Consider the following 27231-nt stretch of genomic DNA (forward strand, 5'->3'; position numbering starts at 1 on the left):
TATATAGTTTGTACGTGATGCATATTTAATATATCTATATATAGTAATATGTATAGTAGGGATGTGAGTGTGTATTTGTAGGATATATATAATCAACCAAGAGTCATTTAAGATACATGTACCAAATCAAATCAAATTCGAATTTAAACTGCTATCACTTTAAAATAACACGATCCTTGCTTCTGTGTATCCTTTCTTGTGTCTTTCCATTTACAAGATGATGTTCTTTGTCTCATTAAATATAGTAAGTGCATTAAACAAAACAAATGAACACTGTTTAAATTCAATTTCTCCACACATCAATCCTTAGCAGCCATCATTTCCCTCCTAGGCGAGTAGAAAATGTGGTCAACAGAAATGTGCCTAAGATGAAACCATCACAATGCTGGTTTCAGGAGTGGAACAGATTAACATGGAAAGTACACATATTATCACTTACCATGTGGTGATGCCACACGAGTTCAGAAAAATGTTACATTGCATGTTTAGTCACTAGCTCCTCCTTGGCATGCTGTGAAAAAAAACAAGCAACAGCATTTGACACAAAAGCAGTAATTCTGTTTTCAGTATATTGGTTCTATTTTGAGGCTTAACTTAATCATCAAACAAGTGACACTGAATAAGGTAAATGGGTTAAAAGAAAGGAAGTTAAGATTAACAAAAGATGAGCAGGTTATTACTTGAAACTCACAATTATGTTTCTATTTTAATTAAATATCAGGGCCCGGCGCGATAGCGTAGCGGTTAAGGTCCTCACCTTGAATGCGCCGGGATCCCATTTGGGCACTGGTTCTAACCCTGGCTGTTCCACTTCCCATCCAGATTCCTACCTGTGGCCTGGAAAAACAGCGGAGGATGGCCCAAGGCCTTGGGACCCTGCACCCCTGTGGGAGACCCAGACAAGGCTCCTGGCTTCGGATTGGCTCAGCTCCAACTGTTGAGGCCACTCGGGGAGTGAACCATCGGGTGAAAGATCTTCCTCTCTGTCTCTCCTCTCTGCATACCTGCCTTTCCAATAAAAATCTTTAAAAAATCTTTAAAAAAAATCAAAGATACAGTTGATTAAATTAAGTTTTATATGTTGCCTTATATTTTCTAGGAAAACAGAAAAACACATCATTTTTTAAAGTTGGAACTGGCTAGGTCAAGGAGGGAGCAGTTGTATAAAACAAATAATAATAATAACCAATAATTAATATGCTTTGATTTACCATGCACCATGTAGGTGCTAACTACAATGATCATTTAATCCTCTAATCAGTACATTACATATAGCTTCCATTTTGCAGACAAGGAATTTAAATAATTCTCCAAGGTTATAAACATAAATATTAATCAAACAAAGATTCTCTCATGAAATGACATTATCTAGTAAAAATCATTGATCAAATTCTTTTGTTGTTTAAGCCAACAGAGCCCATCCGAAATACATTGTTTCAATGCCTGCAATCACAAATTTTTTCCCCCAATTTTTAGCAATAAAAGAAAATAAAGGTTGTTAGAAAAGTGCAGGTTTCTTCATTAGGTATGTAATACACACTGGAATCTGATCATTATTGCCAAATTGAACTCTTAAGCACAAAAATACACAAATAAAGTATTACTTGCTCATGGGAAATTAAGGAAAATATAACACATGATAGCAGTTGTCTACCTTTTATAAACATAAGAAAGCAATCATCACCACCATGCTTACATCACTAGACATTTTTATGTTTGGCTCCAAAGAAACAAAGATTAGAGTCTCAGATGTATACTGAAGTCAAAAACCATAGCACTAAAACCCATGGGTGGACGTGGTGGAGTGAGCACCGAGCATGAGGGCAGTTTGTTTCCAGCCACATACCTAAACATAATTTTCCTACCAGAAATCTCATCTGCCTCACTTTGGCTTTCACGGTCACTCTCTTGCTGTGTAAGATCTAAATTGTTAAGAATTTTGTAAGACTTTCAGGCTGAAACTGTGGTTCATCAGGTTAAGCCATTGTTTGAAGTGCTGGCACTGCACTCCTTTGTAGCTCCCTGTTGTAAGTGGGAATGCAGCAAGGCATGGTTCAAGTGCATGGGTCCCTGTATCGCCATAGGAGACCAGGAGGCTTCAGCCTAGCCCTGCCCTGGCCATTGTGGCCATTTTGGGAGTAAATCAACTGATTGGAAGATTTTTCTCTTCGTGTATGTGCTTCCTCTCTCTTTCAAACTAATGTCTTAAAAACTTAAGCTTTCCCAACCAATCAAGTGTCATTCTTGATGGCTTCCCTCAAGAATTCCTCTTTATCTGTAACTGAGGCTTAGCTTGTCAGAAATAGATCAAGTGAGGAGAAATGGGGGAATTCTAGAAAGTGACTTCCAAGGCCTTTCAGTGACCAGAAATAGAGCCACACTCCCAACTGGAGGCTCAGCTGCATCTGTATTTAGTCTAGAATTGTCTGCATTCTCCCTGGAACCAACTGCACAGCTTGAATTGGACTCTGTGTGGCCCTGCCACACCTAAAGGTATTTCTCTGTTCCTCTTGGGATTCCATGAGCATCCACACATCCATCAGTAAACTGAATTTTGTTTAAATTTCACAGAGTAATCTTCAGTTGTTTGCAATTAAAAATGTGTACTAACAGAATATGGGAGTCATAAACCTTGAAATTAATGGAAAAATGCTTCTCCACACGTGAACTCCTTGGAACATTGTAAGAATCAATAGAAAAACAACCTTTTAAAAATACTTTTACAGGTCAAAATGGTTAAATGTAAAGTCACAGTAAAAACAAACAAACAAAAAAAGTTAAAATCAGCAGAAAAAGCACCATGAAGAAAACTCTATAGGAGCAATTGCTGAAGTGTTCACCCAAGAGAACAGCATCAGCAAAAATGGAGGATATAAAATAGATATAAAGAGAGTTGAAGGTAAGAGAAAATGATCAAACATAATGGATTCAGAGATATTGGTCAAAACTGCCAGTGCTTCCTGTGGTCGTTGGTCATTACGAGAATCAGTTCATCATCGGAATCTGGGCTTGAGTCCATCTCACAGTGGACACCCTCTGACGACTTTCCTACCGTCAGAGGAGTAAGTAGGGCATACATCCAGCAACTTGCAAAACTCCCATGTTACATGACCATGGATTCAGGGTTATGTCAGGGAGAGCAAAGTGGAAGGTCCAGCAACTGCCTGTGAACTGGTAACCCAAAGGAAATGTCATCTTCCTGGAGAGGCTACGGAGGTTGCAGCAGCCATAAGGACTCAAAAAATGCAGAGTGGCGATTCTGTTGAACTCTCCCGTTTGCCCTGTGTAGAGAACAGATGGACTTGGAATGAAAGCAGATTGCTGAAAGCTTAATCAAGTAGTGGCTCCAACTGCAGCTGCTGTTCCAGATGCGATTTCCTTGCTCTACCCATTGATTGACATGCACCCTTCTTCCTAATATGTAGCTACTGATCAGCTGAGTACCTTGTGCCAGGCAAACACAAAGACTGACTCCAGGCTACAACCTTTTTTACTTCTTTATCTTTTGAAGGAACCTTAAGCTAAGAAATGCTTTTACAATTTTCAAGAACTAAAACAAAACAAAAATCTGCATGTGCTCCTCTAACTATTAAGTTTGCTGACCTCTTGTGGAGCTTTAGAGAAAAGATCTCTACATTTGCACTGTGCCAAATTTCCGTGAAAGTTTTATTAACATCTGGAACCTAGAGTAAAAGCAGGACTTAGAGGAAAATCTGTGACTGATTATATAGCATTTCAGAGTGCTCTGCCTCCTACAGGACCCTCCAACGCAGGCTGGCATAAAGGCTGGCTTGTAGAACTGAGACAGGATTTTCTTGCTCTGGAAGTTAAGGGTATCCACAGACCCAAGAGCTGCAGTGGAAACCCAGGGTGCCCCTGGAAGCACAAAGGAGGGCGTCTGGACAGCACGTACTTAGCACCTGGCTTCCCTTTTGCATGTTTGTCTTTAACTGTACAAACTCTGAACAGGCAGTGTGACATCAGCCTTTCATCACATTTCTCCAGGGGTAAGAAGTCAGGCTTGGGAAATCACCATTTACTGTAAAGTAAATAATGAGAAACACACCCTTCTCCAGAGACCTGGTGGGTGCACTCAGGATAAAATTAGCACACACAGATATTTAAGACAGGACTCAAAGACTTACATGCTTAAGACTTCGGCTTTACATCCTTGGGCTTCATATCTTTTGGGTGGGTTTATAAAGCCAGCTACACTCTTTTCTTCAGGGATTTGTAGGATTCGTCACTTCTCCAGCCCCACACCAACATCTAGCCCAAAAGGACTTCAATGGCTTTTCTTTCCTGGATATCACACTGGAGCATTAAACTGCTGCTTGTAAAGGCCGACTGTATCACCAGGCTGCTATAACCTAGTACTGTCGACTGGGTAACTTCAGCAAGAGAAATTTGTCCCTCACAGTGTGAGTGGATACAAATCCGAGTTCAAGGTATTATCTCCAAATACAGTCACATAGTAACGTACTAGGGATGAGGACTCTGGTATAGGGTCTGTTGAGACCACAATTCGATTCACACTGGACTTTCTGAGCAGCAAGTAGCAGCCACTCTAGATGCTCCAACAGAAGACAGTCAACTCCGCAGACATTTAGAGGATTTCCATCTTGATGAAATTGTTCATGGTCAAGTTGTCTGGGACATGTCATGAATCTCGTTATAAGGAGAGATTCAAATCATGGCGTAAAGCCTCTGCCACTGAACAAGCTGCAACAACATATAGCAAATTTCTCTGGATTTGTTGAGATGATATGTATTTCACTTGAGCACGCTACTTCAGTACATCTATGAAGAGAGCTTGCCGCTTGTCTGAGCTGGACTCATAAAAATGAGGTTTCGCAGCAATGCAGGTACAACTTGGTCCCCATGATCCAGGGATTGGATGGTGCTTGACTAAGTGGCACATTGAGATGCTTTCTGCAAAGTTGATGAGTGCTCACCATAAAGAAAAACATCTTGATTTTGGAGTAACATCATGCCATCCTTTATAGATACATACTCCTTGCAAAATGGCTCTGACTTGCTCCTGCTTGATCTTGAGCCCTCAACTTCCCAAGCAAGCTGAGCTTTCCATCATGAACCAAGTGTTCACTGATCCTGCAAGCCATAAATCTGAACACACAGAGCAGGAAGAGCTCAGCATCAAACAGGAATGTTATGTATGGAATGAGACAGGAGTAGGCCTGGAGGGAACATGCACAAAAAGCACCCCGCGTGCCTCACATCCAACCACTGCTGCATCTCCTTTCCCCACAAGGAGATCTTCAGGACAAGTTGTTTCTGCAAGAATGACTTGGTTGTGCTTTGTACTTAACATGCACAAGCCACACGAAGATGGACAGCTGTGACGTCAATGACTCTGTAGGCAATGATAGAAAAGATTCCTCCAGTGACAACAACTGCAGACGGTCACAGGGGTGTTCATTTTGCCTGGATGAGATAACTGGTCCAGGTGTACTGTGAAACATGAAAAGTTGTTGAAGGTATGACAGGATGTTCACTCATGAGGGAGAAAAGTTACTAGCAAAATTACAACATGGAAACCTGGGAAGGAGGAGGCTCTCCGAATGTTCAGAGCATGAACATGTTTCATTGGAATGCTCAGCAAACCATGAGCTTAGCCACGAATTAAAACAGCAACCAGGTACACAAGATAACCTGCCCTGTGGATACCTGACAGTCTCACCTGCTTCCATCATTTTTTCACAAGCCCACAAATGAAATATCTGTGGAGCCAGACATAGGAATGATGCTTCAGTTTTGCTAGATAATCTTTACTTCATCAAGGCTGTCGCAGCTATAGCTACTGCCCCTGCACCATTAGTCCACAGTAGAAACCAAACTAAGCCTTTAGTACGATACCATTACCTGAGAAAACCAGGCTGTGATCTGAAGACAGGTAGATCTCATTAAGTCCTTTTTAATCAGGCTGAGATGGACACTTTGAATATGGAGTCACCAAACTATCATTGTAGATTTGCAGCATGACTCATCAAACATCGTTTCTGATCACAGGGCTCATTTATCTCACATGAAGTATGACAGCTCACCTGTCATGCTATTCATGATCATGTTTTCTGTCATCCTGGAGCAACTGGCTTGGTTGGAAGTCTGCATGGCAGCCAGTTTAGGCTACACCCTATATTCTGGGGTGGTGATTCCCTGTCAGATTGAGACAAAATGACCCAGGATTCTGTTTAAAACAACAGGGTGCAATATAAAGTGATATTTTCCTCATAGTAGGAACTCACAGCTCTGAGATTCAAGGCGTGTTTACACTTGCTGGCTTGTGCTATGGACTGGCATGGCCCAGCCTCCATTTCAACCCGCTTTCATGCACATCCACTGTGGCTGTAGCTTAGCTCAGCCCAACCCACTTCCAGACCTGGGCTGCACGTATGTTGGCAGGCGCTACTGCCCAGTCCAACAGCCCGAACTACCACCAGCCCTGATTCTCAGGCTCACCAACTGGAGCTACAGCTTAGCATGGGAATGTCCACAGTTCCCCCTACCCGGTTCATTCCAAGCCCAGGATCTTGCACCTACCAGGACATATTGCAGCACAGCCTGACATGACTTGCACCCTATTCCAGCACATACCAGCTGGTCCTGCATCCTAGCCTTGCCAGCCTGCACCCATTCTGGTTACTGGAAGGGCCTAGTCTAGCTTACCCTGCCCTCAGAGTAAGCCTACATGCTGGCTGACAGGTGCTGAAGCACAGCATGGACTGGCCCATGCCCCAGTCCCAACTCACACTCACCAGTAGAAGCAACAGCCCATCAGAGGAGTCCCCTAAGTAATCTTACCAGGCCTGTTCCCAGCCCCAGGTCTTGTATACTCTAGGTTTCAGCTCCTAATCCAGCCTCTTTGATAACACAGACTCCAGGAGGCAGCAGTGAAAGCTCAAGCGGAATAGCTAGAGCACAACCGCTGGCATGTCAGTGCTGCAGGTGGAGGACTAGCTTGCATGACCCTGGCCCCTACTATTTTTAAAGTAAAGTGAACTAGATGAAACATTCAGTCTACACTCATAGCTTTTGAACATGATTTACTCATTTATTATTAATAGCAGAAGTCTCTATGATTCCATGTTGCTTAAACCTTTCCCTGTTGGATAGAAGCATTTTGCTGTAAGTTATTGGAGACGTGCCTTTTTCAGAAATCCAGCCTGAGTACTGGCATATTTATTTTATCTGAAGCTTCAAAGTATACTTACATCATATTCAACAATAAACTAAATACCGAATATATACTATAATGAATAAAGATTATGCTGCTGGCTATATTTACTCTTTCCCAGAGCAATTTGTGGAAATTTTTCAAACCTATATGTGAGTTGCAAAAAAAAAAAAAAAAAAAAAAAAAACCATATATATATATATATATATATATATATATATATATATATATATACACAATTGGTCCTGGGTGAAGGATACACACGTTATAGCCAGTCTTAGCTGTTTTGCCATCTGTCTGAATATACTCAGTTGCAAGGCTGCAGAGTATAACCATGTGTTCAGCAAGAATCTCACGAAGAAGTAAAACAGCCCATCTGGTCTCGATTGTGGTCCCTTCCCCTCCCTCTTTCAAGTGTCACCAACTTGGGGCTGAGGAACTTAATTCTTTTTACACAGTTTGAATCTAATCAACCCAGTTTTATAACAAAAACTGCTTTTGATTACAGAAGTCCAATTATCTAACAACAAATCACACCTTGATGGTTCCACAGCAGCTAGTTACAGGCTGGATCCACGGCAGCTAGTTACAGGCTGGATCCACGGCAGCTAGTTACAGGATGGATCCACGGCAGCTAGTTACAGGCTCGTTCCACAGCAGCTAGCTACAGGCTGGTTCCACAGTAGCTGTTACAGAAGAAGCAAACCACAGTTATACCCTGGTATTTCCATTTTCATTTTTCTATACAAATGACTCATGAGGATGAAATCAGAAAGAACAAAACTCCTATGTACACACCATGCTCTACACCAACACTTCCAACAGCTAAGCTTGGGCTGTCTTGACGAAGGCGGGCAGGATGGACTGAGGAGTGAGTAATCCCAGCTGGACAGCCTGCAGTACTGCTTACAGGAGAAGTGATTCTCCTGCCGCTGCGGTGCCTGCAGCTCTGCACGCCCTGGCCAAGGTTGAGCTGCCACGGTGAGGCTGTTTATGCAGATCACACTCAGGCACTGTCTTTGACCTCTGGATCTTCAGAAAGAAATCTCAAAATAAATAAATAAATAAAACAAACTTCAGGAGGCACTTCTCTCCTTCCCAATGCCATCCGAGTCCTTGGTTCACAACTTGCAGTGCTCATCAAAATCCACAGGTTTTCTTCTCCCTCAGCTCTGGCTTCGAGCACAAGAGCATCTAACATGCACAAAACGCTCCAAGGCATGCATGTTTCTAAGAGACTATCATTACACTCTTACAATTCTACGAACCACATTAACTCTACCATCTTTACATTAGAATTTGTTTTAAAAAGTAAGAAATAATGCAAGATGATGTGAATTCAGATAAACACCATTGATGAAGATTCTGTGGTACCACGGGGCTCATGATTTTAAACTGACAGTTGCAAATAAAAGCATTATTCATTTTTTCTTGGTATCTGGGGGAGCAAAAATTATACAGTAGTGCAAATGTGACCAGAGTATTTGCTATCAAAACAAATATTTTAAGAAAACTAATGTAAAAAATCGTCCACATTAACATAATATTTACAAGATGCAGGTTCTTGTTCCTGTTTAAGTAGCAAAAATTTAGAAACTTGGATGATGAACTTAACATTCAGTGAAAAGTGTATTTAACATTTGGATCAAACATTTTTATTTCTACTGTATTCGTTTTAAGGATTCACTAAATAGGTTTACTGCTGAAGTGAGTGTTTAATGCGTGATTTTTTTTAAAAAGATTTATTTATTTTAATTGGAAAGTCAGACATACAGAGAAGACAAGAGACAGAGAGGAAAATTTTACATCTGATGATTCACTCTCAAGTGACCACAATGGCCAGAGCTGTGCCGATCCAGAGCCAGAAGTCCAGAGCCTCTTCCAGGTTTCCCACGCAGGCGCAGGGTCCCAAGGCTTTGGGCCGTCCTCAACTGCTTTCCAGGCCACAAGTAGGGAACTGGATGGGAAGCGGGGCCACCAGGATTAGAACTGGAACCCATATGGGATCCTGGCATGCTCAAGGCAAGGACTTTAGCTATTAGGCTACCGGGCCAGGTCCAACACTTGTGATTTTAAACAGTAAGTTTCTGGAGATGCAGTCAAGACTGCTAGGAACTCAGGCCAAGAGGCACAAAGTGTATTGTTGAAGATACAGATACAACCTTCTTCAAGTTTACTATGCCCTAACACAGCAGATACACATTTTAGTTATTGTTCAAATATACAACTGTCAAGAGGCAGCTTCTCAATTAAAATTTCTGAAAATTGAGGAAACAAAGTTGAGAGGATAGGAATCTGCTGCAAGTTGGTGTAATTGTCTTTAAAGTTATGATATTGTTTGACTCCACGGGGCAGGTGTTTGGCCTTGTGACTGGTTGGGACACTCGCTTCCCAGATGTAAGCGTTTCAGATTCCAGCTTCCTGATCAGCCCACTGTGGTGGGCAGCAGGTGGTAACTCACTTCGAAAACGGTTTGGGTTCCTGGCTCCTGTCCCAGCCCCAGCCATTGTGATTGTGTAGCTGATACTGTGCTTTCGTAGCTCTAACTGTATGTTTGTCCCTCTACCTCCCAAATAAATTTTTGAAATCCCGTGTAACTCCAGTGAAATGCAAGTTCACTACATGCGAACACTGCTACTCACAGAATGAAGCCGCATTCCAAACTTACAGCAAGTTTTCAGAAACTGCTTTACTCTCTGCATCCTTCATTCATCAGTCCTATTGTTTCAAGGTTTGATTAGTAACTTTAAGTTTATATGATAATCTTGAAAACTCACGTCTCTAAATTTAACATTTAATAGAAAACAAGACTTCTCCAATGTACAGATAATTACTCAATGCCAAGATACATTTTGTGATCTACTTTTTCCTAAATGGTCCCTTGCATAAGAGGTGGTCACTTTTTAATCAAAACCTTACACAAATGCATGACTTTAACTCACTAATTATATAATTTAGAACAATAATCTAGAGAAGTTTTAAAACCAATTCACAATGGCTACAAATGCCCTGTGATGATGAGTTACTGAGAGACAAATACTCTAATGCAGACTTCCGGGCTTCTCAGGCCTATCTCCATGTAAACAACCATGACTTCCACGAAACATTAAAACAGAACAACTTTTCAGGATGATTCTTAGGATTTGGAATAGAATGTCCCAATGGTATCAAACATACCTGAGAAACTGTGGTAAACCAAACAACTCCGCTGGATCTGAAAGCGACTGCTGTATAAACTAATGTGACCAAAATAGTCTCTGATGTATGAAGATGATGCAAAGATCCGTGTGAGAAATTTTAATGAGTGGACAAACATTGCTTCTATTGCAAATTCTTCAATTTCAAGGGACTCTCCCTTCTACCAACTAAAATTCCATGTGTTAGAGTTGGCTTAAACTTTTTAGATATCCTGTGGTCACGGGCATAGCTGGTGACTTTGGTGCTTACACTTATGACAATCTCAACAGAAACATCACCAAAGATCTGCCGGGCATACGTTCAAATACTGCGCGTGTGACACTGAACCTGCAGCAGCCCACCGGCCCTGGGCATTCTCTGGGTTGAGCACTTCTGGCGTGGTTGGTGTCTGAATTCCATTTGTTCCTACCACAGACTCCATGAGAAACTTGACTCTTTCCCGCATGTAAAGGAGGCCCATGACCTTTCCGGGTTTTGCCACTGTCACTACCTCTGACTCCCAAAGAGCTCAAAGATACAAGCATGCCTTCACCTCCAAAGGCCTGCATGACAATGCAGACTCATACGAACTTGCAACTGAGTATTTTAATCACAAAATTGCAACTTGCAATTTAATACTTTGAGGAAAAAGTGACTATTGCAGCATCCTGAGTAGCAAAGGCATCACATAAACATTTGTTAAAAGAAAAAAAAAAAACACTGCTACTTTCCGATAAACTGAAACACCATTTCAGTTTACAGAGGGTGAATTTAGAGAAAAGTACAGAGCTTAAAAAATAAGGTGTGCACAAAAGAAAAATATACTTTCTCATTTAATAAATTAACTTTTGATCAACGTTCTACATAATTACAAATTTATCCAGACCCTCCAACTACACTAATAATTTCACTAGGTATATCCACTTGTTTATTCATTTTCACCAAAAGAATGAAAATCAGAATTTTCAGATGTCTGAATCTGAGCACTTGTAATAAACTTTTTTTCCTCAGTTCCATCTAGAATGTTAGAACTGAAATTATAAAAAGTGGCCACCCCAATTTAAACTTGCTACAATTTTACTTTCTTAACAGCTTGGCTTTTCCCTGTGGCAAACAATGATACACATTGTAAGTGAAGTGACAAATCAATTAAGTCTGACAAATGGTATAATAATTGAGCTGCGGCGATATGACAGCCACTAAATATGCCTCCAATGTAACTCAATCTTCACAACTCAATAAGCCATGTGCCATCATTCCAATACAGATAACGCAAGAGAGAAAGGAAAACTAGGGGACCCAATTTTACTCAGGTGAGCAGTGAGCCAGGTTTTGGACCAGGCACTGCTGACAGCACAGCCACTGCAGCCATTGTAAATGGGAGTGAGTCACCCTCACAGATACCCAAATGTGCTTTGTCCCTCTCGGCACATGAGGTTCAGCCTAACCAGCTACTCAGAGGAAGTCCTCTTTGGGAAGTTATCCCTGTTGTCAGTCATCCCAAGACATGCCCTTAGAATAAAACATGAAAATATTCTCCTGTACAGAAGTAGGGACAGCATTGCTATCCTCCTGTTTCCATGTGGGACAGCCTTCCATGCAGCAGTTTTAAGATGTCTGCATCCTGAGCTTGAGGACACAGGTGTGATACCTGGCTCTGCTTCCTAATCCAAAGCCTGAAGTCAAGCAGCACGTGACTACTCAAAATAATTTGGTTCCTGCCGTCCACAGAGATCTGGATTCTGCTCCTGGCTCAGCTTTAGCCACTGAAGGACTGCAGGCAGTCAACCATCAGATAGGAGACACCTTTCACATAATTTTAACAAAATTTAAAGCAAAAAAAAAAAAAAAATTTTAAGGATTTTAAATCCCACTTCATTAACAATGACAGAGAGGACGATATAGTATTGGATCTAGTTAGCAGTTACAGATTTAAATATTCCTGGATTGGCACTGGGACATAGCAGATACAGCCACCATGTTGGCACCTGCTACTTCTCCTCTGACACAACTCCCTGCTGAGGCCTGGGAAACCAGTGCAGGAGGGCGTAAAGGTCCGGGCGTGTCACCCACGTGGGAGACCTGGAAGCAGCTCCTGGCTTCGGTCTGCCCCATCACTGGTGTTTGCAGCTTTCTGGGGAGTGAATCAGTAGATAAACACCAATCTCTAAGTGTTTCAAAATAAATCTTTACAAAAAAATTCATACTCTATAAATTATGAAAGGTGAGATGACTTTTTAAAAAACTGAGTACTAAGAATTACTAGGTCATAAACAAATATAACAATTTGTAGTCTTTTCCATGCAAAAGGGGATTAGATTACAATCTATCCTGTCTGCCTAGACTCTAAAGGTTCTTTGTGTAGGTAAATATCTTAAAATCTTTTTTTTCAAAGATTTATTTTTATTAAACTTAGACATACAGAGAGGAGGAGAGACAGAGGAAGATCTTCCGTCCGATGATTCATTCCCAAGTGAGTGTAATGGCCGGTGCTGCGCCAATCCAGAGCCAGGAGCCAGGAGCCAGGAACTTCCTCCAGTTCTCCCACGCAGGTGCAGGGTCCCAAGGCTTTGGGCCGTCCTCCACTGCTTTCCCAGGCCACAAGCAGGGAGCTGGATGGGAAATGGAGCTGCCGGGATTAGAACCGGCGTCCATATGGGATCCTGGCGCATGCAAGGTGAGGACTTTAGCGGCTAGGCCACGCCACCGGGCCCAATATCTTAAAATCTTAATGAAAAAAGTGTTGCATTGAATAAAAGTCTAAGCTTGCAAACATAATGGTACCACAAGCAAGCCATACATAAAAAACAAAAAACAAACAAAAAAAAAACTAATCAGATTTTCAATTATTTTATTTTAGAAAATCAAAGATTTACAATTGGTGACATATATTCAACAAGTTAGTAATACCAACTTTCAAAACCTTCACAGATTAACCTGAAATAGAAAATTACTGCTTGTCCACTCCTGGACGCATTCAGAAAAAAACTATATGCTTATAAAAATAAAATGGCAAACCTCACCCCAGCGACTAAGTGAGAGTCTTAACTTCCCGTGCTGGCTTATTTCATCTCTGCACAAGGGCAGTTTTCACTCTCCTCATCCTGCCTCCAAGTCCTATGATGCAGGAATAAAATTTAACAACAAAATCCACTAACATAAACAATGCAGCTAATGTTTTTATTTCTTATTTTGATCTTTCTTTCAACATCTGGGCATTTGGCATCTTAATGTTATTTCTATACCTGAAACTATGAAGTAATGGGTGAGAGGAGGAAAATGGAAATTGCAGGTCAAATACTCCTCAAACAAGGCGGGGACAGCAGTAGGTAAACAACATTTATTTATACAATGAAACCAAAAAGATAGCAAGCTATAGTGGGTACACAGTACTTGAAAAAAAAAAAAAAAACTCCACTTTCTCTTTGAAATATCATTAACTATTTTCTGAGCACCATATTAACCAACATCAAGTATCCAGAATTCTGAATCTTGAAAGTCAGAAATGGAACTTCATGTAACTAAAATGGCAAAACCCCAGCTTCCAAAAGACAGAAATATTGATACAGTTTTAGTAAGATTCACTGCACTATGATGCTGACATTCTTCCACTAGAGACAAGTGGAAAAGATGTGCCTTCATTTTGAAGTACTTTTTCTTAAAAAGAAGTTGCATTCACAGTAAAGCTCTAATAACAGCTGACTGAACAGAAAAGCCTAACAATGGCGAGGGAATTTCAAAATGTTGTGAGCGCTCTCACACTTATACAAAAATATTTCCAAACAGGAGCAAGCAAAAATTAAAGTTTTAATACAAGCAGAAATAACATTATTCACTCACAAGCAACATTTTCCAACCACACAAACAACATTTCCCAACCACACACATTAAAAACTAATAAAACTATGAAGCAACAGCAGAATTATTTAACTGAAGAAAACTAAGGCAGCTATGTACAAAGAAACACAGCACAGAATATAAAATAAGACCACTAGATTTGTTTGCTGATACACATTGCACTTTACACATCCTAACTTTTCAGCATTAACAGATAATGACCAAAAAAGAAAAAACTATACAAATAATTAACATTTTAACATTATTAAGATAAAAGAAAAACATCGATGCATTTAACGTAATCGCGTGTTCAAGTCAGTGGTAAATGCTCACCTGCCTCCCAGCGGGAGGCTCCAGTGAGATTTCTGTGCTATCCAAGACTGCAAAATGAGCTTGACAGTCACCTTCCCAAAGAGCCGTTCACTGTTCTTTGGAAAGGAATCTACTTGTTAAATTAACAATCCTAATCTCTAGTTTTCATTTAAGAGAATTTCATTCTAGTATCTCCTGAAATTCCCCATGATTGGCTTCATTAATAAAAATAATATAATAATGGGGTACCAAACATGACAAATGGGCATTTCATGATTAAATAATAGAGTAGCACATGGACACAACTACAAGGAGTTCCTTACTGCTTAACATACAGAAGTTTCCGTCTAGTTCTGAGCAGATGGCTTGAGAAACAAGCAAATAGTCCCTGACGACCAAAACCACAGCATCAGTATCAGGACCATAAATTACATATCTTTAACTGTTCATCAGAAACCTTTGTAATGGATAACTATTCAATGAATAACTACTGAGATGATAGTTATATAATAAAAATTCTAAAGTTGGCTAAGACAAAGGCCTTGAAAAATAACAAACTAAACTAAAATAAGCATATTAAGCTGTTATCTAAGCAATATCAATTATTCGACACTGGGATAAAAACCTTCTTATCATTCTACTCTGGACAGAAGACAGTCACTCACTGAAGAGTGACAAAACTGAGAATGAAGTTGTTTGATATGCTGATTATGTCAGTCACTATCATTAACATGACAAGATATGATATGAGTGTCACAAAATTTCATGTACACACAATATGCGCATATTTTGGACTATAGGTTATCATAAAGTTTACATTCCATAAACATAAAAAATACAATATATATTACTTTCTGAATAGTATCAGATTTGTATCAAAGGAAACTTTAGGAGAAATTCCAATATATAAAACAAAAATGACAAAGTAAAAACACTACTATTATGGCTAGGATAGGATGAAACAGACCCTTCCCTCCCTGTCACGAGGACCGTTTCCTGGCATGTCCGAGGCCACCACTCCAAGAATCCTGCTTGATTTTGCAAAGGCCAATTACAACCCGACACTTTCCCCACTACATATGCCCCTTTGAAAACTTTACAACAATACAACCGACTACAAAGTTAAAAAGTAACATTTCCTCTCCCTTAAAAATAATAAAATAAAATTACTATGTTATATAAATCCACACTTTAGCTTCATAATCTTAATATGATATTCAGAAAAAGGTTTTAATTTTCCTTAAAGTGCCTTGATTTTCTTAAAGACTTTGTCTGTATAAATCTTATCCAAAATATATGAGGGAATGGACTGTAGGAGATAGAGGTATTATCAAACATGTGTCTTCTATCTGATTGGACGATCTGTATCCTCTGCCCATGGAATACACTGTCATCACAAAATATTCAGATAGAAAACATGCAAGTACAACTCAGGTTTCGTAATAACGTGTATGGCGTCAATCTGATGGAGTGATGTGGTTTTGCTCTTCTACACAAACCATTCATCTTTTTGTTCCAAACATCTCCCTATTTTTGAAAGAACTACTCATGCAGTAGATAATAGCAAAATACAAAGAACATGTTCTCTTCTGTAAAGATCATGAATAAGTGTCTAAATTCAATAAATAGACTCTTTAGTAATTTGAAATGCTATCAAATACTGTACAACAGTGAAGTCTCAGTCCTTCTTCTTCTCTAAGGCATCCTTGGGCTCCTGCTCAGCCGGCACTGGAGACCCGGCACTGCTCGGCTCCTGCCGCTCCGGGTTTCCTTCCACCTGCTCTTGGCTTTCAGTCTCACTTTTGGACACTTCATACCGTTCCTCTATGTAGCCCCCATCGGTGTCCGCTGAGTAGATTCCATAACACATGATACTGATGACACCCAGTGGCAGGCCAAAGAGAAAGCAGCCCATGAGCGGGGAGCTCTTGAATATAGACTGTGGAGAGATGATCAAAATGCAGTTCCTATCAGACTGCAGACTCTGATTTTTCTCACATAAACCATAAAGTCTTTTAAGATGGCAACTTGGTGCCCAACAGTGGTGTGACTGTGGAACTCTGGTAGTCTGCTCCTGCAGAAGGCTGGTTTACTTACCAGAAAGATAGCATGGACACACCTCTCCACATTACACACTGAACGTCTCTACTCATTTGGTTATTGTTAAGGCATTGTTAACTTACTACTTCTCATTTTATATAATATGTTCCTAGCTCCCAGAAAAGCAAGAGGAATTTCACTGAATAGGTTTTTAAGAGTAATATACATTCAATGTCCCCTTGCTCTGAAGACCAACATAGACAAACTGAGAGGACAAAGTCCAATTTGGATTAAAAGCAGAAGGCGCTACACACAGAATATGGGTCTGTTCTGGGGTGGAAACTGCAGGATGAGGCCCAGAGTGAGCCAAGCATGAACTCCAGCAAGGACTTCTAAAAAAGCTGAAGCCACACTCAAAAAACCAACAAGGCAAGTGTTGACAGACTGTGCTGGTAGGTACCTCTGGCAAAGGAGAAAGAGGGACTGAAACAGATATCTCCATGGTGCTAATCATGCAGTGAACCCAGAGGATGTGTCAAAGTCCAGTGAGCGTGACAGACGCAGCAAGAATTATTACATATTACATCCACATGTAACAACATATGAACACCACATTCACATGTAAGAACAATTACAAAGAAATGCTCGGATGGACAAATGAAGAAAATATTGTTAGAATGGAGGATTTGACTCATCACATTTTTAAAACATTTTTTTTTAAGAAATGGAGCAAGAGACGAGAGCAATGGCTAGACTAGTTAATACTCTCCTCAAGCACCAGTACCCCATATGGCCAGTGTTTCCCTGCTTACTGCCTGGGAAAGCAGTGGCAGAGGGTCCGAACCTTGGAACCTGGCACCAGCCCAGCTCCAGGCACTGCAGGCATTTGGGGAATGAGTGAATCAGCAGATTGAAGACCGTTCTCTCTGTCTCTCCTTTGCTCGGTAAATCTGCCTTTTCAATTTAGGACAGGATAAGGGCAGACAGGGATAAGGGAAGCAGACAGGGCTCCCATGTGGTGCTACTTCACTCTCCAGAAGCTCAGCACGCTAACAAACAGGCTAAACCAAGTTCCTCATCACACCAAACTTCTGCATTAATGAAAAGAAGAGAAAAAAATCTGTAAATGACCCTCATTATTTGCCACCTGGGGAAAGTAAAAACTATTGGATATAGTTAAAATCTCAAGATCTAAAAATTAAATGAACACTTTCTACCCAATGAATAAATTTTTCTACTGGAAATACCAACTAACTCATATTGTATAAATAAGATTTATTTGACCTGATCATTTTTAGCCACAATGAATTTATGCATTCTTAATGATTGATGACATTCAACAATTGTAACTTACCACAATGGTAGATTTGGCATCAAACACTATTCTTTTCAATCTCTGCCAAATGCTATCGCCTCCTTGGGCCTTCGGTTCAAAAGAGAAAAAAGCTGTTACTGCAACATTTTTCTAAGGTTTGTAGCGTAATATAATTGCAGGTCAAAGGGTTGACAATAAGCTATTAATTTAGTTACCTGACAAAGACATGTGATAAACATCTCCCTGTTTTCTGCCTCCCATTCCTTCTGTCTTTGCATTAAGGCCCCTCATTTCCTCTAAGGAATGTGATGCCCCCTATTCATAATCCTCTAAATAGAGATGGTTCACTCCAAGCCACGGACTACCCAGTTGTTTCTTGGGACAAACATTGTTTAGCGAGAGCAGACACAGGAAATCTTATTGTATTCAAGGAGTCTCTTGAGCACACAGCTCAACAAAAAGGAAGCACCAACAGGCAAAGAGAAATCCTTGATGAAATCAATCAAATCAATGATTCAGTAGCAGTGAAATCCAGTTTATTCCCCGATTCCCAAGCTAAATGAGCCAATAAAAGTAAGACCTCTTGCTGCTTGGTTCTTAGCCAAACTGATTCTTAGCCAAAAAAGTGAGGCTGATTCAATCAAAATCTTACTTTCCCAAATACAAACTTCTATGCGTTACTGTTTGTCAAACCACCTGACAGTGACCCCAAGTAGATGTGCTTCATGGTATTCTGTGAATCAAGTTTCACATTAAGTTTGTATAAGGCTGAAGCAGAAGTCTCACAAAATGATAATTAAACTTCATGAAATTATGAAAACAATGAAGTTTCTCATTTTACTTTACTAAGAACCACACTGGTCACAATCTGGTTGGGGCCTGAGGTGATATCACAACTGTCTAACACAGGTTGTAGCTCACTATGAAAAAAATGGTGCAAGATGTATAAATAAAATACAAAATTAAGACTGCCATTCATTTATTACCAAGGAACATTTTCACAGGACTGTACCTAGAACTCTCCGCTAGGACTCTGATTGTCAACACATGTCCTTAGCCTTTAAGAAACTGCGATTTGGGATTACACAGGCAGATTATCTTAAAAAGGTAACCCTAACAACTCGATCCAATGACACATTTGAGGACACAAAGGTCTGAAGTGTAATGCAGGTCTCTCACCATCTGCCCTAAATGCCACTAAGACTTTCCCATGACAACCACAAATACCCTTGAAATGCCTGCTGAAGAGACCTCTCCAGCTCCCCGCAACCGCTAGCAGGAAGAAGCTTCTCTGCCTGGGAGGCATGCCTCAGCCTCCAACAGGAGGAAGGCAACACACGGCTGTCTCCCTCTGTTCTGTCCAGAACTGTGGGACCGAGATCCATCAGGTCTCCCTCTGCTTCTTCCCCAACGTATCTTCGAAACTGAAGTGAACGACTCACCTCTACTGTGCCATCCAAAATGCTACTAATGAACTGGACCATGTCTTCGGTGTCCTTAATCTGTCTGTCCAGCAAAAAATATTGTTGGTTTGAAGTATTTAGCACAACCACAGTAGGGATTGCCAATTCACTGAAAAAAATAAAAGCAAAACAGACATTAAACATGGTGATAACAAATATTCTGATATTTATATCCTAGTGGCTATAATTATGGAATGAGAGAGTTTTATTACAACTCTGCCCTCTGGCCACAGAAACTTCAAATTGTACACTGACTTGTAAAACTATTTAAGTCATGATTACTAAGAAGGTATTAATAAGCAAAGTTTAGTAATCATGGTCATGACAAAGGAAGTAAAAATGTTTGGTCCTATTACCCCTTGCCACAAACTTACTTAGAATGGCACTTCTGTGTTCACCATCTGCAAGCCCGCCTCAGCAGTTACACATAGAAAGGTAACTAAAAGGGACAGCATGATGGTGCACTTGGCTCATCAGCCACCTTCCAGTACTAGATTCCCATGCAGGAGCCGTTCGTTTCCCGGCTATTCCATTTTCCAACTAGCTCCCTTCTTGTGCCCTGGGAAAGCAGTGGAGAATGACCCATGTGGCAGATTCAGAGGGGGCTCCTGGCTTTGGCCATGAGGCAATTTGGAGAGCAACCAGTAGATGGAATATCTCTCTCTCCTTCTCTTTGTGAATCTACCTTTCTATTACAAATAAATCTTTTTAAAAAATTGGTAGCAAGGTCAGAGGATCAGCATGGTCTCAGATGTCACTGAGCTTGTATTCAAATTTAAAAAGCAGCAGCATGTTAGCAAGTGACTTCCTCTATATAACGCATTCCACTAGCAGGGATGTGGGTGGAACAGCAACTCAAGTTACACATTCAACATAGTGACCTTATACAAACATATAATAAACACTGCCACAAATGCTATGAATTCCCACTAACACATTGCATCCATCATCCCACCCTCTGCCATGCTCCAATGATACACTAGACAGTGATTCTACTTGCAGAGAAAAAAAAAATCTATACACTATTACCAACAGGTGTTATTTACCTTAAATTTCTTTTTCCTTCCTTTTTTTTTTGTTCTTTCAAGGATAAGTTTATGCAAATTCTAATCTCATACTTCACAGAAAGAGGAATTCGAAAACTAAAAGTTTTGACAGCAATATCAAGTAGTACTTTACTTACTCCATCAACAAGGTATTTATATAGTCATTTCCATCCATGTGGCCAAACTGAAAATCCCTAAGCAACAATAACCAAAGAGGAGAGGATGGGAAAAAGAAAAAAGAGCCAGATAATAAGAGTTAAACACAAAAAAAGGGCAACCAGAACAACAAATTAAACAACCAAAATTCAGGCTGGCAAGCATATAAACATAATTACTGATTATGTAAAAAACACAATATATAGTAAAAAGTATGATTCTACGAGTTTTTGCAAATACACCTGAGTAAAATACAGCAAACTCATTTCTACTTTGTTTATGCATGTTTAAAATGTAGAAAATTCACACATTTCAAATTATGGAAAAGAAAAACAACCCATTTACTCACCTAGAAAAAACAAAACAGAAAAGCACACATCCTAACCAGAAGAAATACTATGAAACCAAAAAAGCTACACACAGACCCAGCATCAGAAGATGCAGAATAAGAGTAAAAACAATTTAGCAGTTAACAAATTCACATTAATGAACTTTTATGGAAGTTACAAAGAAGGGCTCAGCACAGAATAAAGTATAACACTCCTGATGTCCTTTCATCTGCAGTTATTCTCCGAGTCCCATCTCCAACTCTGACGGCTCATTTAGCCTCATGTCAAATTCATGAATACATACATATGTATATGTTTTCTTTCTATAATATTTATCTCTGATCCTATCAGGAAGTAATATGACAGAAATCATAACTTATTTCAGTTGCTTGACTCAACTTTCAAAGTATGAATTACTACTACACATTTGCTTTACCTCATTATGAAACTAAAGGAAAATAAAGGAATCTTCCAGAGTGCAAGCACATACCTATGGAAGCGGTCTCTGTAATCTCTAGCAACTTCTTGAATAATTGACTTCAATCTGCAGTAGGACAAACATGAATTATTTCAGTTCTTCAGTTGTAGCACTCACTGCCTAATGTACTGAAAGCCCTAAGAAGTGAACTTTAGGTAACTATTCCCAAGTGCCATACCTGGTGTGTTCAACTGAAGTGTTTTTCTCATCAATAACTGCAATAGCCACAAGCTTCCCTGAAATTAAAAGTGATAGACTTCATTACACAGATTTTTAAACTATCACTAGACTTGTAAAAAGGAATTAGTCAGAAATGTCCTTAGATTTTAATTTCAATTTCCTCACACACGGGTTGCATCAAATGAAATCAATACACCACATACCTACAATATGTAGAATATTATCTTCCCACAGGCCAATACAGTTTCAATAAGAGACACCATTTCTCACACATAATTGTCAAACACTGTATCAACACTCGGCCTGTTAAAAACAATGGTGGTAAGCAAACATCCAGTTAACCATGCATAACGATGCTCTGGTGCAAGGGTACAGCTTCTCTTCAGGAAACTGGAAGCTCGGCACAGCTACAGAGGCAGTGCACGGGAAAGCCTGAGAGAAGGCAGGCAGGAGGTGGAGGCCCCAGTCAAGAGCAGGCAGGGTCCTGGAGTCACAAGAACGTTTGAAACGACAGAGAGCTTAGGAGGCCACAGGGCTTTTAAGAGGAACACGGCCAAGCTGATGCCAATGAGGGCAATGAGACTGGGTACACTAACAACACAGCCATGGTAAACTTCCAGCTCCAAACGAATCTAGGCAAAGAAAATGAGCAGGATCAAATTCACCTATGTAAATCACCTTGAAGTCAAGGTATTTCCTGCAACACAGCACTGATGACAAAACTACTATATCCCTGTTTTTCAACCCTTTCCCCTTCTTCCTGGAATCAGAAAGGAAACCTGCAATGAAAGCACCTGTCTGCTTCCACTACTGAGTTAACATGTTGTTCCCTGTATTAAGAATAAACAAAAAACAGAAACCACCAGATCCAGAACATGAAAGGCAGCTATGGAGCTAGAGCAAATCTTATCCTACAAATAGGTGCAAACAGGAAAGTGTAGGAATATTTCTAATTTGTATTCTGACTCAGATGGTAGAGCTGGAAATGACGAAAAGGAAGTACTATGTCCATTACTTCTCATTAAAAAAAAGCCTCAAAGAGGTTTTCTATTCTTTTACTCTAAAACCACATTTTTATACTATTTGTAATATAGTGAACATAAGCACCTATGCTGTAACCATGATTCTCATTTTCTGTAAATTTATAAAGTATTCCTCTTAAATCTCAGCTTCTGGGGTACTCATTCAGGAACACCTGCAATGTATGCTGGGGTCCATGGTTCATTTCCTGGCTCGCCTTCCAATCCAAATTCCTAACATGCATCTGGAAAGCCAGCAGGTAGCTGGACACCTACCGTCCTGGGTTTGGCCTGGTGAGGCCCTGTGGTGTGCACACTGCGGAAGTGACTCAGCAGATGCAGAGCTCTGCTTTTCAAGTAAATAGTTGGCAAGTTTAAAACTTATATTTTTAGAGTTCGCAACTATAAGATCGTCTAACTTTGTTTCAAAGGTTTATTCATGTTTATGTCTTTGAAAGCCAGAGTGATTGAAACTAAAAACAAGAGAGGAAGAGAGAGAGAGAAAGATCTGCCTTCCTTCCCCTGATTCGCTCTACAAACAATGCCAACAGCTAAGGCTAGACTAGACTGAAGGCAGGGGTTCAGAACGTCACCCTTCATGGCAGCAAGGGTCCGAGTACATAAGCTAAGTCAGCTGACTCCCAGGATACACTAGCAGGAAGCTGGATCAGAAGCACAGGCACCACAATTTGAACCAGCACTGTGACAGGGGGTGCAGGTGTCTCAACCACCAGCTTAACCCACAGTGTCACTATGCCCACTGGTTAAAAAAGAAAAAAACTTCTTACAGCTTTCAACTTTGTGTTCACACTTTGCCTGTCATTATATTAGAATGCTACCCCACTATAAGTGAAAATTCCCCTCTCCCAAATAAAAGCAGGCCACATAAGCTTGGACGAAGTTTTACGCTAATCCTTCTTAGACACTCCTGAGTGTAGCTTCTGGGCTGAGCAGCTGTTTGCATTCACACATGATTCAGCCGTTGCTTTTCCTTGACACTCTCACTCCTATTAGTAAATCCTTCCTTGAGCGGAACTCTGAGTCACACACTTAAGCATTCTACTTGGTAATATCAGTCTGTATTCTCATAAAACATGGCTAAAAGAAGGAATTAAATCACAACAGAGCTTAAAATTTAATTTTCCACAAAATATTTGTATAATTCACTAAAAGAAAATTCTGTGATAAAGAATTGTACCTGTGTCTCCAAGTTCATACAAAAGGAAGCCATCCACTGTAAGGTAATTCTGAAATCTCTCCCGGTTGATCCATGCAGACAGATCACCATCTTCATACTCTTGAAAACAAAGTTGATTTAAGACAGTTATAATGTTTTCATCTGGCAATACATATAAAATACCTGATGTTGCCAGCCATATCTGTATATACTGGTTACATGCCGTACCCAAAATGGCGCCGGCCAGAGAGGCTAGATCTTGGTGCCTGGTGGATAGTCACGTAGCTTTGGCAGTACCACGCATGCGCCTAACGCATGCGCAGTGAGCTGCGGCGCGGCAGGCACGTAAACACTGGGACTGACGAATCCAGTCGCCCAGAACCCTGCGTAATCATGACGCCGACCTATCATCGGCGGAGGCGGGGCCAGACAGCACATGAGAGTAGAAGCCTGCCGGGATTCACGCTTCCTTCCTCATGTTAGTGTGCACAATAAATTTTACCGCAGGAGACTTCACACGCGTCTGCGTCTTATTGCTGGGCGGTAAGACACGTGGGCGCGACAACTGGTGCCAGAACCCGGGACTGAAGAATGGTTGTGCTAATTCTGCTCTTATGTGCAGGCTGTGCCTTATGCCTTTTTTGCCTGTGTCGTTTGAGACACCGCGCTCAGCGAGATTGTGTGACAATACATCAAGCCCTACTAGCCATGCAGTATGGTGACTCCCCCATGGTATGGTTGAGCATGCTTCAACAGGCTTAGTTAAGAGCATGGACATCATGGCTCCTGCACCTCAGGTCATTATGGCATTGCACTGAGTTCGAGCATGATGCATAATGCACCTGACTAGCCCTTACACCTCGCAGGTCTTATCCATTGCACGCGAGAGGGTAGTCAATCTTATAACTAACTTGTCGAGACATTGCTCTTTACAACCACCGCGGTTGTAGCCCATGACGGGTAAGATAGACCCAGACAATTATCGGTCTAAGACAGGGACTACGTCAAGCCACGCAGCCTCCCTATGACGGATCGTGCGCCTTGAGTCTACAACCTAAGACAGGCCCATACCAGTTTATTTTTCTATTGTATAAGAAGGAGGGAGATGTTGCCAGCCATATCTGTATATACTGGTTACATGCCGTACCCAAAATGGCGCCGGCCAGAGAGGCTAGATCTTGGTGCCTGGTGGATAGTCACGTAGCTTTGGCAGTACCACGCATGCGCCTAACGCATGCGCAGTGAGCTGCGGCGCGGCAGGCACGTAAACACTGGGACTGACGAATCCAGTCGCCCAGAACCCTGCGTAATCATGACGCCGACCTATCATCGGCGGAGGCGGGGCCAGACAGCACATGAGAGTAGAAGCCTGCCGGGATTCACGCTTCCTTCCTCATGTTAGTGTGCACAATAAATTTTACCGCAGGAGACTTCACACGCGTCTGCGTCTTATTGCTGGGCGGTAAGACACGTGGGCGCGACAACCTGACAGGATCATAACCTTAAACCCACACATTTCATTTTTAGAAACTGATTTTAATCACATAAAAAAAAGGAATAAGCAAAAAGCATGTTTTCACTATACCATCATTAAAGATAGCAAAAAGTAACTGAAAATAAAGGAAAAAAATCAAAATGCCCTACATCAACAATAAAAAATTGTGGTGTATGTTGAAAAAGATTAGCTTAAGTTTCTTAAAGATGTGTAATAAGTTACAAAGTAATATCACATTATGACTATAACTAAAATATTGGTTGAAGACTGGGTTTTACTCTTTTCTTGAAAGCCACTTGCACCGTTAAAGCATATTTTTCAGTTATTAAACCTATGAAACAACTGGCTGCACTGCAAATCTGAGCTTATTAATGGATCTGGACATAAACAATGGAAAAATAAACATAAAATTAGGAGCTAACTACTGCTCCCATGTCCACTGTCAGAACCTAATTCTCTGAAGAGTGCTCTGTGAAATATTTGCAAATTAGAATATAAACTATCATCCCCAGCTCCTATTCCAAGGCTTCCAAACTTGCTACCAACAGTTAAATATTAAAATAGACACTCAAAATAAAGCCTTTCATTAAGGTTGTAAACACTACATACTCAAAATAACTAGCTTTTACAATGCTTATGGAAACTCATCACAGGGGTCAGCATCACAGTGTCACGGTTTAAGTTGCTGCTTGTGATGCCAAAATCCCATGTGGATGGACCCTGGTTTGTGTCCCAACTGCTCCACTCAGGGGCCTGAGGAAAAGCAACAGAAGTTGGCTAAGTGTTTGGTTCTACCAGCCATGTGTAAGACCAGACGAAGCTCCTGGCTTCTAGCCATGTTCTGGCCCAATACCAGCCAATAAATGATCTGGAGAGTGAACCGGCAGATAGAAGATCTGTCTCCCACGTCTCCCACTCTCCCTTGCTCTCCTTAACTCTTTCAAATAAGTGAATCAGCCCCCAAAACAAGAAACAGAACAAAGACACCTCTCATCTATCACTCCTGAATTTCTTAAGCACAGGAGACCACATCTAAGATACCCACAGAGGAAGAAAGAATATTCAATAATGACTAAACAGATATGATCAATTTTTTTCCAAAAAGAAATTAAGGTGGCTATCAGTGGCTATCTGAATAAAGAAACTCAGAACAGATCCAAAGGCTAAATCTGATACCACCAAATATTTAAGACAGGAGGGGGAAAAGTCCCTTTAGTCCTGTTTTTTTTCTAAATCCATTAAATATTAAGAATATTGCTCTTAAAGGATTATTATCATGACCAAATAAAATAATATGTGCCAAGTCCTTATTATGTAAGCAGCACTACAACTGAAGAGCAAGCAGGGAGCAGATGCACAGATGCAGAATATTTCCCCTCCTGTTTTCATGGACGTGAACCCCACCCAAGCTCCTTGAAGACTGCTGTCTAACTAATACAGACATTCAAGAAGCAGCTATGAATGAATGAATAATGAATCTGCAATAACGGGCCTCCTTATCTAATGTTATCTTCTTTGAGAAATACAACCTTTGTATTGTATTACTTTGAGGATAAAATGAAAAATTAAATTGCTTAAACATTTCTTTTTATTAGAAAGGCAGATTTACAGAGAAAAGGAGAGACACGAAGATTTTCTGCCCACTGGTTCACTCCCCAAATGGCTGTAATGGCCAGAGCTGAGCCAAACCAGACAAAATCCTGGATCCTCTCCTGGGCTTCCTATGTGGGTGCAGGGTCTCAAGGCTTTTGGGCCAACCTTGACTGTTTCTCCAGGCCATAAGCAGGGAATGGATGGGAAGTGGAGCAGCTGGGACACAGGCTGTCATGCAACAGAATTCTGATGCTTGCAGGTGCAGGATTCACCAACTGGACTATTATGCCAGCCTTGATATAATGGCAATTTCAAGTTAAGGATACAGACAGCACCTGCTCTATGAAAACAACTAACATGGTAATTACTCTGTAGCAAGCAATCAAATCCAGTTCTCATATGTAAAGACAATGAAGATT

At 40.7% G+C, this 27231-nt stretch overlaps 1 protein-coding gene across 6 annotated transcripts in view; it reads right to left on the bottom strand.

Annotated features, from left to right (window-relative positions):
* The window catches only part of TMX3 (thioredoxin related transmembrane protein 3), a 49925-nt gene that overhangs the window by 2095 nt on the left and 20599 nt on the right, over positions 1 to 27231 (bottom strand). For 2 of the 6 annotated variants that reach the window (XM_040985106.1, XM_040985105.1), the window contains exons 10-16: positions 23746 to 23844; positions 21527 to 21584; positions 21361 to 21414; positions 20523 to 20579; positions 19319 to 19448; positions 17916 to 17984; positions 440 to 511 (exon numbers count right to left, since the gene is read on the bottom strand). In XM_040985106.1, coding sequence (XP_040841040.1) covers positions 473 to 511; positions 17916 to 17984; positions 19319 to 19448; positions 20523 to 20579; positions 21361 to 21414; positions 21527 to 21584; positions 23746 to 23844 — 506 coding nt within the window. In that variant the 3' untranslated portion in view covers positions 440 to 472. Of the gene's footprint in view, positions 1 to 439; positions 512 to 7404; positions 7882 to 13210; positions 16461 to 17915; positions 17985 to 19318; positions 19449 to 20522; positions 20580 to 21360; positions 21415 to 21526; positions 21585 to 23745; positions 23845 to 27231 lie in introns of those variants that run through there. The other 4 variants (XM_040985107.1, XM_040985103.1, XM_040985104.1 and 1 more) reach the window with 3 other exon arrangements.

This window comes from Ochotona curzoniae, unplaced genomic scaffold (genome assembly GCF_017591425.1).
Source record: "Ochotona curzoniae isolate NIBS_2020 unplaced genomic scaffold, NIBS_Ocur_1.0 contig_43, whole genome shotgun sequence".
NCBI classification, from domain to species: Eukaryota; Metazoa; Chordata; class Mammalia; order Lagomorpha; family Ochotonidae; genus Ochotona; species Ochotona curzoniae.